Genomic DNA, 13,424 nt, shown 5'->3' with positions numbered 1-13,424 from the left:
AAACAGGCTTTGGAAAACACACGAGGCTGGCGCTCAGCTGGGGCCCCAGCTGTCCTGTCCACCCTGCCCAGGCCCTGCAGTCCCACTCGATCACCCACATCGCTTCTCCACCCTGTACTCACCCTTCTGCTTGTGGCCATAGGAGGTTAGGTCCTAAAACAATTGCCATGTTACTGGGAGTCATCTTGTTTACATCTTGATATTCTGACAGCTTGGATAAAAATTTGATCAAGTATCTAAAAGAAAATTAGAAGGGCCAGGTTTAACCAAGGCTCAACACCAGCCATGTGCCCCTGGGGACTGGATGGAAGCTTCTCTCATGTCACATATCTCACTGACTAGGAGACTCATGCACCTGCAATGTAATGAACATGGCTCACGTGTCAGGAAATGGAAATTCTGCATCCTCTTTCCAAAAACAGACAGGCTCAGATCTCACTGGGTCAGGTGTCAACATGTGCTTCAACTAACACTGGCCAGAAAGTCTCCATCTTTCTCTCTGACTCAGTATATAATGACCTGAAGTGCCTCGCTTTTTACAAACCCCATTACATCTTGCCATCTTCCCTGTGTGCAGAAGTGATCAACAGTATGTCTAAGTACCTTTGGCAGGAACATCTACGTGCTAGGGGTGGTGTTTCCTGGAGTTACCCTCAGTTGGGTGCTCTGGAAAGATCTAATAAAGAAAAAGTCCAATGCAGACTTAGTATATGATCCAGCAATTCTCTCCTAGGGATATTACCCAAAAGAAAGCTGTCCACACACAAATTTGGACATGAATGTTCACGGAATCATAATTATTAATAATAGCCAAAAGGTGGAAATGATCCAAATGTCCATAAAGGGATGATTCGATACATTAAATGTGGTATGTCCATACAATGAAATATTATTCAGCCATAAAAAGGAATGAAGTATTGGCACATCCTGCAACATGGATACACCTGAAAACAGTATGCTAAGTGAAAGAAGCCAGACACAAAAGGCCACATATTATAGTATTCCATTTATATGAAATGCCTAGAATACGCAGATCTATAGAGCCAGAAAGTACATTAGTGGTTGCTTAGGGGCATGGTTGGGGAAAATAAGGAGTGACTGCTAATGGGAAGGGGATTTCTTTTTGGGGTAAGGGGATCTCTTTTTTAAAATGAGACACCAATTAATAGTTGCAAAACTATATGAACACACTAAAAACTACTACATTGCACATGTTAAAAAGGTTCGATAGTATGAAAATGATAGCTTAATAAAGTTATTTTATCAAAACAGCCAACAAAGAAGCTATATAAAAATAAAACAAATACAATGAAGAAGCTATGTGCAAATTCAAAAAAAAACAGCTTTGGCAAACCACACTCAAAATCTGCCAGGCCCCGACGAGAGGCCCCAGGACCCCCAGAGGACATGCTTTCTCTGGCCTCTCAGTTACAATAGGCTGTGGTCCTAAGCCCATTTTGCTTGGATCATAGCGAAGCGACTCATTCGGGATTTTCTGCTCACCTTCATCAGCCCGGTAGAAAGTCCAGCAGACTCATGTCCTACCATGTAATCACTTAGCTGTCACTGTGAAAACTCCACCCACGGCCTCTCCTGGCCATCCCTCACCCTCCAAGAGGCCACACAGGTCTGGACCAAGATGTGGGACTTAAGCTGAGAGCTTAGGCCAACCCATGGACTGACCAGTGGCCTAGGGCTATGGTCAGCAACGTGCCAAGAGTTGAACCCATCCGATTCCCACTTTCGGGACTTGATTTGTAATATACATACAATTCACTACTTTAGCCATTTTTAGAGGTACAATTCGGTGGCATTAAGTACATTCACAGCGTTATGAAACTATCACCACCATCCATCTCCTGAATGTTTTCATCTTCCCTAGCTAAACTTTGTCCCCATTAAACAATAATCTCGGCCAGGCGCGGTGGCTCATGCCTGTAATCTCAGGACTTTAGGAGGCTGAGGTGGACAGATCTCCTGAGGCCCGGAGTTTGAGACCAGCCTGGCCAACATGGTGAAACCCTGTCTCTACTAAAAAAAATACAAAAATTAGTCAGGCATGGTGGTGCACATCCATAGTCCCAGCTACTCAGGAGACTGAGGCACGAGAATCACTCGAACCCCGGGTGGTGGGGGTTGCCGTGAGCCGAGATTCCACCACTGGACTCCAGCCTGGGAGACAGAGTGAGACTCTGACTCAAGAAAGACAAAACAAAACAAAAACCAATAATCTCCTGTCCCTTAGCCCCTGGCAACCATCCCCTAGCCCTGGCAACCACCATCCCATTTTGTTTCTCTCTGAGTTTGACCACTCCAGGTACTTCATATAAGTGGAATCATATATTGCATTTTCCTTTTGTGTTTGGCTTTTTTCATGTAGCATAATGCCCTCAAGGTTCATCTATGTGATGACAAGAATCAGAATGGCATCCATTACATGAACATGCCACATTTTGTTGATCCACTTATCTGTAGATGGACATTTGGTTTTCCGCCTTTTACCTACTACGAATACTGCTGCTACGAATACGAGTGTGCAAATATTAAGTCCCTGCTTTCCATTCTTTTGGGTACATACCCAGAAGTGGAACTGCTGGATCCTACAGTAATTCTGTGTTTCATTGTTTGAGGAACTGCCATCCCATCGTTCTGGGGATTTTTGACAGGAAAACAGAAATAACCAGGCAGATGGCAGTAGGTGCTGATGCTGAAAATCTGCCTCCTAAGAAGCTGGGAGGAAAGGCGGCAGGGCCGGGATGGGCGCTGGCAAGACAAAGCGGTAAAGAAGCAGAGTGTGAAGCAGCAGGAGGCAAGGCATGGAGAAGGATCTGCAGAGTGCCGGAAGTGGAAGCTCGGGTGGTAGCAAGAAAAGCGAGAGGCAGACGTGGAACACAGCTGGGGCTCGGAAATGGTGGAGCACTGGAGAACACGCTCCCTCACCCCTCCTTTCTGTGGACTTGCTTAAGGACACTTCTGCCTCCCCCAGCTCCCACATAGGTCAGCTTCTCCCAGCTGTCCACCAACACCTACCTGTCTTTACCATAAATCCCCAATATCTTAAGATAGCTTGCATTCACCTTTGCTCCTTTCACTGAATTAGCCAATGGTTCACTTCTTTGAGTCTATTTCCTTATCTAAAAAATGGCAATAATTATCCCTGCCTTCCCTCACAGGGTGGTTTGGGGTTTAAAAGAGTCCATGCGTGGTGGCGGGAGCCTAGAGTCCCAGCTACTCGGGAGGCTGAGGCAGGAGAATGGCATGAACCTGGGAGACGGGGTTTGCGGTGAGCCGAGATTGTGCCACTGCACTCCAGCCTGGCCAACAGAGTAAGACTCCGTCTCAAAAAAAAAAAAAGGGGGGGAAAACAAAACAAACAAACAAACAAAAAACAAAAGAGAGACCATGTGTGTTAATAATGCCTTGGACATCATAAAATGCTATGTGTGGTAGTTACCATGACTTTTAGCTGGGGAGTTGTGTATCTAAGGCTCACATAAGCCCAAGCCATGTGTCTACACTTGGTAAGTATCCACTTACCGGATGTTGTTGTGATTGGCCTTAGGCAACTTTTCACAAGCATTCCACAGAGCCTGAAGCTTCTTGTCTTGCTCCTGGATACTGAGAAATTGATAGGAAAAGTCATTGGTTGAGCACGAATCAATAAAGTCTCATTGGAAATCATATTAACCAATCATTATACTATTTGATACCAACCATTGTAACTGACCATATCAACAAGCTAGCATTAAAAAATTTGGTTATTATTTACCCCTCTATGTTCTCCTTCTGTCTTGTCCTGTGCTATTTTAACAATGCTTCCTCTGCACACATCAGAGGCCCCAAGTGATTATGTGCCAGAGCCACAGTCCTGCTCTGGTGTGACAGGGCTATGGGGTCGCAGGAGGACACAGACGCCAGTCAGGGAGCTTGGCTCATGGGCTATTCTGAGCCTATATTCTTCATGACTCCAGCATGGAAACAGATCACGTAAGTGGCTTGCAATGATGTGTCCTTTTTGAGTTTCAGGCTGTCTTGCATTGTCCTGGTAATCCCTAACTTCAGCCCTTGCTTCCCTGGCTCCTCCTGGGACTCCCGGATGTCCCATCCTATGGCAGATCTGTCTGTGTCCTGCTGAGCTGGCCTGAAGTGCAATGTCTTGTTAAGGTGAGTGTTGGCCTCTGATGAAACTCAGCTTCATCACAGGTTCATAGTTATCAACCCAATAGCCCTGGGAGCTTTGAATCACAGAACCCAGACCAATTCAATCGAAATCTCTGAAAAAAAGGTTCAGGCATTAGTATCTTTAAAAAGCTTCCCAGGACACAATGATGCACGCAGAGGGTTGGAAATCACTGTTCTAGGCAAAATTACTTGGTTGAGAGGATGTGATCTTAGGTACTGCATGCATGTCATCCAGCGGCAGAAACAGGTTCTTGTTTTTCCCTGGTTCAAAGACACTGACCTCTTTGAGTCATCTGGATCATTCCTATTTCTTAATGGAGACCCACATTTGCAAAAGAAGTGGGAACAGAAGTATCTCTGGACAGGTCCTGAAGCACTGAGCTATCCTGCCTTTATCTAACTGTATATCATCAAGATCACGAATATATCCAATAAATAATAAGAGTGACAGTTTCCATCAAAGGATATGTTCTCATTTGGCTTCATCCCTAGGACCACATTCTTGTCCTAGAGAGGCAAAAAGTGCTGCGGTTAAGTGTCAAGGCCCTGAAACCGACTCCTTGGATTCAAGTTCCCATTCTACCACTTATTGGCCAGCAGGTAACCTGTAGTTACATACCTGTTCGATACCTCAAATTCCTCAAATGTAAAACAGGAGAAACAGCACACCCCACTTCACAGAGTTCTTGTCAAAATTACATGAGTTAAAAACATATAATGAGCTTAAAACAACGTCAAGTCTCTAATAAGCACTCAATAAATGGTAACACTTGTGATTATTAATATGATGAAACGCAGCACTCCCTTTCCATAATGAGATAAAAGAGAACCATATATTCAGCCAGCCTTTTAAAGTGCATGATCTCCATTCTACTTTGGAAATGAAATAGAATTAGGCAACTTGATTGGAGTTGGCTTTTTCTGGCCCTACACATTGGAGCCTGGCTTCCCTTCCAGGTCAGGTGGGTCTCTTCCAGGCCCAGTTCTTCAAAAAGTAGAAGGAGCAGCATCAGACACATATTCCACTGTTGTTTCTGGCGGGGGATGATAAACAACACCTGTTTCTCATGGTGTTGTTGAGAAACACACCAACAACTAAATCCCATGACTAGAAATCTCTAGAAATCATTTCCTTTCACAGGCCCCCACCTTAGGTGGCTATTTGCTCTAGTCCTGCTCTCAGAAAACATTCTTCTCCCTCTTTCATCTCCCACCTGGACTCTCTCTACCCTCATCTCCACCATCTTTGCGCTGGTAGCAATTCTCCCACGCTGGTGTTGTGCGTTTGCTCGCTACACCGGTCCGTTCGCTCAGTAAAAGTACATTCCTCCAAACAATACTATCTACTTAAGACAGCTCTTACCTACGCCCAAAACAACATACAATGCCATCCTGATGCATGCATAACTGAGGAAATAAGCCAGGACTCAAAAACCACGCATAGGAGCCAGAGCATGTATCAGGGCTAGCAGGCTTTACCTGTTCCATGCACTGTACTCTTCCCGACACATCGCTACAGCCCTGCGCCTGGCTCTGGGCTGCGGCCTCTCCCTTGGGCGCATCTTCAGGAGGGCAGAGAGAGGCCACTGCCCATGTGTCATGACACGTGACCTCCCTTTAAGTTCACTATTACTTATTGTTAAAATACATTCAGTTATTATAGATGAGGGTAAAGACCCTGTGCTCACTCACTTGTCCTATTTTTCTGGCCAGAAGGAATCACTGCTGTCAGCCTATGTGAGCCCTTCCAGAACTTTCTTTCATACACTTACACACAAATATAGGTCCTTTCAAAATTCTATTGTTTTAAGTGTGCTGGGTGTTTATTTTCCTTTTTATAACAATACAATGTCACAGGAGTCCTTGTTAACTTGCTTTCCTATCTGTTTATGTTACCATGAACAACTCTACCTATTTTTAATTGCTCCAGAGTGTGCCATGGTACAGACACTCCACAGTTCACTTAGCCACTTCCCAACCCCCTTCTCCAATGAATCTTTAGTGACTTCTAGGCTTCAGCTATCTCAGATAATGCTACCATCAGTGTCCCTGGACCTGCCACCTTGGGCAAATGCGTAAGCACTCCTTCATGGCGAGATCAAGAAACGGGGTTGCAAGATCATCGGTTACATGCTTCTATAATTTCAGCACATACTTCCAAATAAACTGGAACTCACAGGACATTCCAAAACAAGGGGTACTCACTTGGAAGCCTGGATCCACTCGTCATAGAGTTCAAAGGTCATAAGAGGTTCTGGCAACTCTCGGAGGTAAGATTTCAAAGCTCCTAGGCATGAATAAAATATTGGTCTGAACGGTTATGACATGGCAGAGACAAGACCCATCAGCCAGCACTGCCCACGTGGGTTTCATCTGGGGATGGGCCTCCTGACCACCATGTCAACAGCAAATGTTAGCTTCCTATGGAAATGCATATGAGGCTCTGACAGGGGACCTGGCCCCCCTTACTTCCTGCAATTACCTCGTCTTCCCTTGGCATGCGGGGAGGCCTTCCTTCAAGGGGCCACAGTACCCAGCCCTGAAACTGGGCACTGAGTGGACACATCTGAAGTGCGCTGGGCAGCCACTGGCTCGAGTGTCCTGGACTTGTAGCCACACAGCCTCCCCACTCACCCCTTCCCTGCGAGCCTCCATGGCACACAGGAGCGCCCAAGAGGTGCCCACCTGCAATTGCGTGAGGGTCTGCCGAGTACTCCTGCACGTCCACCACGCAGCAGTCCAGGGCCGCTTTCAGCTTCTTCAGCTTGGAGGCAGAGGGGGCTACTCGGAAGAGTCCCTACCAACAGGACAGAGGGTCAGCACACAGCAACTCCAAGGTACAACAGCAAAGCGCGCAGACCCCACGACTGCCCACTTCTTTTCTCCAAAACCTCTCAGGTGCATTTGCCCAGCACCATTTCCCAATCCCCTAGTTGCCTGCTTTCTCAATGTCTCCCTCTTTGCACATAAGCAGCTTCAGAGCAGGAACTTGTTGTGTCCCCACAGCCTCGTGCAGGGGTGGCTCATCACACTGGCTCAGTAGCTATTTAGAGGATAAATGAACCTTGGGCACTTAGACATCTTGTTCTTGTATGTGTAAGATAAATCTTGGAGAATAATTTGACTAAGACCTGGTCAGTCTGGTAAGTTGAATGTGAGACGGTCTACAGGGTGGGTGTGTGGGTGTGTTGGGAGGCACCAGGGCTATACTTTTTGTTTTGTTTTTGTTTGTTTTTGAGACAGAGTCTGGCTCTGTTGCCCAGGCTGGAGTGCAGTAGCATGATCTTGACTCGGTGCAACCTCCGCCTCCCGGGTTCAAGCAATTCTCATGCTCTGTCTCCCAAGTAGCTGGGATTACAGGCGCCCACCACCATGCTCAGCTACTTTTTTTGTATTTTTAGTAGAGATGGGGTTTCGTCATGTTGGCCAGGCTGGTCTTGAACTCCTGATCTCAAGTGATCCACCTGCCTCAGCCTCCCAAAGTGCTGGAATTACAGGCGTGAGCCACAGTGCCTGGCCTATACTTTTAGAATCAAATAAAGTCTATGCCTTCAAAAGTTATTTTCAAATCACTGCCATGTCTTCCAAGTGAACCATTGCACCTTAGAGAGTGAAAGAGAGTTATGATGCAAAAGAGAAGAGGAGAGGACTGTGTGGAGGAGAAAATGAATGCAGATCAGAGTTGGAAAGAAACCACGTCACAGGTAAGTGACACATGGGTTAAAGACTTATCAGTTGGCCGGGCGCGGTGGCTCACACCTGTAATCCCAGCACTTTGGGAGGCTGAGGCGGGCAGATCACGAGGTCAGGAGATCGAGACCATCTGGATAATGCAGTGAAACCCCATCTCTACTAAAAATACAAAAAAAAATAGGGGGGTGTGGTGGCGGGCGCCTGTAGTCCCAGCTACTCAGGAGGCTGAGGCAGGAGAATGGCGTGAACCCGGGAGGCGGAGCTTGCAGTGAGCCGAGATCACTCCACTGCACAGAGCAAGACTCTGTCTCAAAAAAAAGAAAAAAAGACCTATCGGTTTCTGTTCCACCTTAGTTCCTTGCACTCGGTGATGCAACCCACAGGCTGATAAACAAGCAGGTAGAATAGTCCTTGCTCCTTTACTCTTTTATGGCCATAGAGACGTCCAATTTCCTTTAGAAAAAGTGTTTCCACTCTGGAATATTAAGCTTATGCCTTGCTAGGACCACTAACTCCCTTCTCAGTATAGGGTACATCAGATAAACAGATGTGCAAAGCTCTTTGGGCATATATGTGAGGAAGCTACATGAACGTTTGGACGAGTGTATCAGTAAGGCTGCTACGACAAAGACAGCAAGCTGCAGAATACATGAAAGGAGTCACTCAGATCTTCATAAAACCATGCCCTTGCCATGCAAGAAGAGCCAACAGGATTTGGTGATGGACAATGCCAAAGAGAAGGAAACAGCTGTCACAGACAAGCCTTTAGATTTTTGATTGCGTAACTGAGAGAAGCATAAAAACTAGGAGGAGGAGGGGACTGTTATATTAGCTAAGGAGTCCTGTTTCAGGGGCGTTAGAGGAAAGTGTGCATGGAAATGTTGAAGGATGGCACTGAGCACGAGTGAAGCCCTTTCACAGGGGGAATCCTCACTGAGGCTGAGGAGCAGCTCTAGCGGGGCAGGGAGGGGACCTTGGTGCTGAACAGAGGACCCTGAGGCCCTGTGGTCAGAGGCCAGAGGGGACCATGGCTGAACAGAGGAACCTGAGGCCCCGTGGTCAGAGGCCAGAGGGGACCAGGGAGCCGAGGGAGCTAGAAGTTCTGTGGAGGGTTACATTAGTAACACCAGGCAGTGGTGTGGCCCAAGAGGCTGGCAGTAAGTCATCAGATTTGGCAACCTGGGGGTCCCTGGGGATCCCGGAAGACAGTTTTAGCCGAGGGACGGGGCGAAGCAACACCAGAGGAAGATCTGTAGGTGGTGGCAAGGATGCAGGCGCTGCAAATGTTGAGAGCTATTTTAAGAAATTGGGTAGCATAAAAAACAAAACCAGAGAGATTGGGAAGAAATAGGAGGCTGTGGCTGGGCTGAAAAGAGATATATTTTTTTAGGCTAGGGGAAACTTGAACCTCTTTGTTACTAAAACTGCTGACACAAAACAGGGAAAAATTCAAGTGAGACAGCGAGGTCTGTTGAGAAATGGAACAGCCCAGAAAGGGCAGAGACGGGAGCTGGGAGACGTCAAAGGTACTGCTCTTCAAGAACCAGTTTATGTTGATTAGATATTTGATGATACTAATAGATTACTGGGTTTTTTTGGTATAATAATGTGTATATACATATATTTTTAGATGGAGTCTCGTTCTACTCTCCAGGCTGGAGTGCCGTGGCGTGATCTCGGCTCACTGCAACCTCCGCTTCCCAGGTTCAAGCCATTCTTTTGCCTCAGCCTCCCAAGTAGCTGGGATTACAGACACGTGCGCCACCACCAGCTAATTTTTGTATTTTTAGTAGAGACGGGGTTTCACGATGTTGGCCAGGCTGGTCTTGAATTCCTGACCCTAGGTGATCCGCCCTTCTTGGCCTCCCAAAGTGTTGGGATTACAGGTGTGAGCCACGAAGCCCGGCCTATTTTATTTTTAAACTAATTTCTTTTTATTTATTTTTTTTTTAGATAGGGTCTCACTATGTTGCCCAGGCTGGTCTTCAATTCCTGGGCTCAAGTGATCCTCCCGCCTCAGCCTCCCAAAGTGCTGGGATTACAGGTGTGAACCACTGTGCTCAGTCAAAAACTGTATTTTAAAACATCCTCTATTGTATAGAGATACAGATGCAAGTATTATAAATGAAATGGCATAATGTCTGGGGTGTACTTCAAAATATCCAAGGCAGGGGTTTGGGGTCAGCAAATGGAGGCAGAAATGTAACAAAATTGCCCATCAACTGAGTGGTAACGTTCATTATTTTATCTTTATGTGTTCATGGTTTTCCATAATTTTAAAAAAATGATAGGAAAAAAAAAAAGGTCCAGTTCATCTTTCTCCATAAAACTCTCTCTCAGGGATGGTACAGACCTTCTCGGTTTTAAATTGAGGCACGGTGCAGTGGCTCACGCCTATAATCCCAGCACTTTGAGAGGCCGAGGCAGACGCATTACCTGAGGTCAGGAGTTCCGGACTAGCCTGGCCAGCATGCTGAAACTCCATTACAGGCTCTGGGAGCCTGTAATCCCAGCTATTTGGGAGGCTGAAGCAGGAGAATCGCATGAACCCAGAAGGCAGAGGTTGCAGTGAGCCAAGATCGCACCACTGCACTCCAGCCTGGGTGACAGAGCAAGACCCTGTCTTATAAGGTAAGCTAAGCTAAGCTAAGCTAAAAAAAATTGATAACAAACATGCAAATGCCTGGCACATAAAATGTGCTAAAAACATACGTTTATTCCCATTCCTTTTCGAATATCCAGCATCTAGAACAGGCTGGCCTACAGGAAGCATGCAACATACACCCGCACGCTCACTGGCTTCCTTCTCATCCACAGCCCTTACTTTGTCTGAGTCTCCCTTAGAGACTTACAGACTGTTTTGCGTGAATGAGGCTTAACTGAGGGATGCTATGCTCATCTCCCGCAATAAGTTTATAGTCTCCTATCTCAGTATCTCATACTCTGCTCAATAGAACATGTACAGCATGCCCTAAATAAATACTGATTGGCAAATCAGATCAAAGGAAGATGCAGGAAAGATATTCAAATAGTCTATGGAAGAAACCAAAGATGAGATGTATCTCCCAGGAAATGATTTACACAGCAATAAAACAACGCTTATCAAGAACTTCTTGGGCCAGGTGCAGTGGCTCATGCCTGTAATCCCAGCACTTTGGGAGGCCGAGGTGGGCAGATCACTTGAGGTCAGGAGTTCAAGACCAGCCTGGCCAACATGGTGAAACCTCGTCTCTACTACAAATACAAAAATTAGCCAGGCATGGTGGCACACGCCTGTAATCCCAGCTACTCTGAGGCTGAGGCAAGAGAATCGCTTGAACCCAGGAGGTGGAAGTTGCAGTGAGCTGAGATCATGTAACTGCACTCCAGCCTGGGTGACAGAGCAAGACTCGGTCTCAAAAAGAAAGAAACAATTTCTCATAGACATTTTTTACACGTGGCTCTTAAAAAGTACTTTCTAATATATCTATCAATCATGTTTTCAGGATCTCTATAAAAGAGTTGTGATAAAAAAAGTTTAAGAGCCTTAACGTTTAAAATTACCTAAAACTAGGTAACTTATTAAGCAAGAGGAAGAGGCAGAAGAGGAGGAGAAGGAAGATGAAGAAGAGGAGGAGAAAGGAGAAGTAGTAGTAATAGCAGCAACAGAGCTGGGCGCAGTGGCTCATGCCTGTAATCCCAGTACTTTGGGGAGGCCGAGGTGGGTGGATCACGAGGTCAAGGGATCGAGACCATCCTGGCCAACATGGTGAAACCCCATCGCTACTAAAAAAAAAAAAAAAATTAGCGGGGCGTGGTGGCACACACCTGTAGTCCCAGCTACTCGGGAGGCTGAGGCAGGAGAATCACTTGAACTGGGGAGGCAGAGGTGACAGTGAACCAAGATCATGCCACTGCACTCCGGCCTTGCAACAGAGCAAGACTGTCTCAAAAAAAAAAAAATAGCAGCAGAATGCCCAAATTATCCAAACATGTTAAACCAGAGGAAAGAATGGCTAGAATATGACCATCTGTTCCTCATCGTAATCCTCTCTTCTTGACAAATGAAGGCTCACGGTAAAAGGTAGGATCGATTTGCGTTCTGTAGAAGACGGGGCTGAGCCACTGTCTTAACCCATCAAGATTTGTGGGGGCTGGAGTGGAGATGGTACAGGAGGGAGGATCCTGTAGGCTCTGTCTCGTGCAAGAGGAGACCTGCCCAGGGCGGCGTGTGGCCGTGCTCATCCCTACCTCCTCCTGCATCCCACACTCGAGCAGCATGGTCACACACGCCTCGATGGGGAAGGCGATCTCCCGGCCGCTGATGGTGAGGTGCTCCTCCAGCGGCTTCCCGAAGGAAGGCTTCTCCACCCAGGCCTCTGAGGGGAGGAGTGAGAAAGAGTCAGTCAGCTGTTCGCCAAGGTCACTCATGCTGGAATCTCGCTTTCCTTTGTCGTCCAGATTCTCCTGAGATTTCCAAAGAGAAGGAGGCCCAACTGAGCCTCCATTCTGTGGTTTTAGGGATAACAGGAGGACTGGGGCCAGGGGGCAGGGGATGGCCAGCCAATTGCGTTCAGGGCCACTGGGGTTAATGTTCTACGGGTACTCCTACACACCCCCGACTCAAGGCACCAGCTTGGAAGTAAGTCCTAAAGGCTCATCTATAGATGATCCTTTGGGCAGAGTGTAAGGGCCAACGACATACAGGGAATTCATCTCATCTGGGAAGCAGGCTTTCCAGCCCTCCCTTCTCCAGGGAAGGCCTGCACTTACCCTGTTGTGCTTTGATCTGAGGCAACACAGCCTGCAATAGTGTCAAGGACTTCCTGTGGTATTCAGCTTGCACTTCGATTAGCTGAGAAGACACAAGGCAAGCATCACCCTTAGCGAGGCGCAAGGACCCAGGCTGCCATGGCAAGCAAAGCGTTTTACAGAAAGGTGCTTCCACATGGGGAAGGAGGTAGTCACCCGTTCCCTCCTCCAATCTACCTAAAATATTGAGCGTGCTTCCTCTTTAGCCTCCGTAACAACAAAGTCACTACAAGTGGAAATTTGGGAAGCAGGAGAACCAGAAAGGAATAGGGGGAGCTCTTCAGAGCTGGAACGTGGCCTAGAAAGCTTGCCTTCATCACCACCCTTCCTCCTGTGGCACCCCATCCTCAATGCAAAAGGCAACAAAGAAAGGGGCAACCGTAGCAAACATAAATGGAAAACACATTTAGAAATACATTTGCTGAGCCAGATGTGATGGCTCATGCCTGTAATCCCAGCTACTCAGGAGGCTGAGGTTGGAGAATACTTGAGCCCAGGAATTCAAGACCAGCTTGGGCAACATAGCAAGACCCCATCTCTTAAAATACAAACAAATTTGTTTAAATAAATATGAAAAATAATTGATTTATGAGATATGTACGAGTTAAATATCATTAATTTGTACACATCTTTTGTTTCTGCAAAGTTAGTTTAACACATCACTGATCAGAAAACTTGTGGCTTGATGTGCAATCTTCTTCAAATACCCTGGAGGTGAGATTGCTTTGGTGAAAATGATGCAGTCCAAAGAACAAATT

The 13,424-nt window shown here is 46.6% G+C and overlaps 1 protein-coding gene across 5 annotated transcripts in view; it reads right to left on the bottom strand.

Moving 5' to 3' along the window:
• Positions 1 to 13,424, bottom strand: part of ARHGAP44 (Rho GTPase activating protein 44) — a 202,171-nt gene that overhangs the window by 34,407 nt on the left and 154,340 nt on the right. For all 5 annotated transcript variants that reach the window (XM_009189704.4, XM_003912366.5, XM_009189705.4 and 2 more), the window contains 6 exons: positions 12,628 to 12,709; positions 12,106 to 12,233; positions 6,868 to 6,979; positions 6,388 to 6,469; positions 3,538 to 3,618; positions 123 to 236 (listed from right to left, as the gene is read on the bottom strand). In XM_009189704.4, the coding sequence (XP_009187968.1) occupies positions 123 to 236; positions 3,538 to 3,618; positions 6,388 to 6,469; positions 6,868 to 6,979; positions 12,106 to 12,233; positions 12,628 to 12,709 (599 nt within the window). The remainder of the gene's footprint in view (positions 1 to 122; positions 237 to 3,537; positions 3,619 to 6,387; positions 6,470 to 6,867; positions 6,980 to 12,105; positions 12,234 to 12,627; positions 12,710 to 13,424) is intronic.

This window comes from Papio anubis, chromosome 17, assembly GCF_008728515.1.
Source record: "Papio anubis isolate 15944 chromosome 17, Panubis1.0, whole genome shotgun sequence".
In the NCBI taxonomy this organism is placed as follows: Eukaryota; Metazoa; Chordata; class Mammalia; order Primates; family Cercopithecidae; genus Papio; species Papio anubis.
Note: the sequence above shows the minus strand (reverse complement) of the source record. Positions and strands in the feature narration are given on the sequence as shown.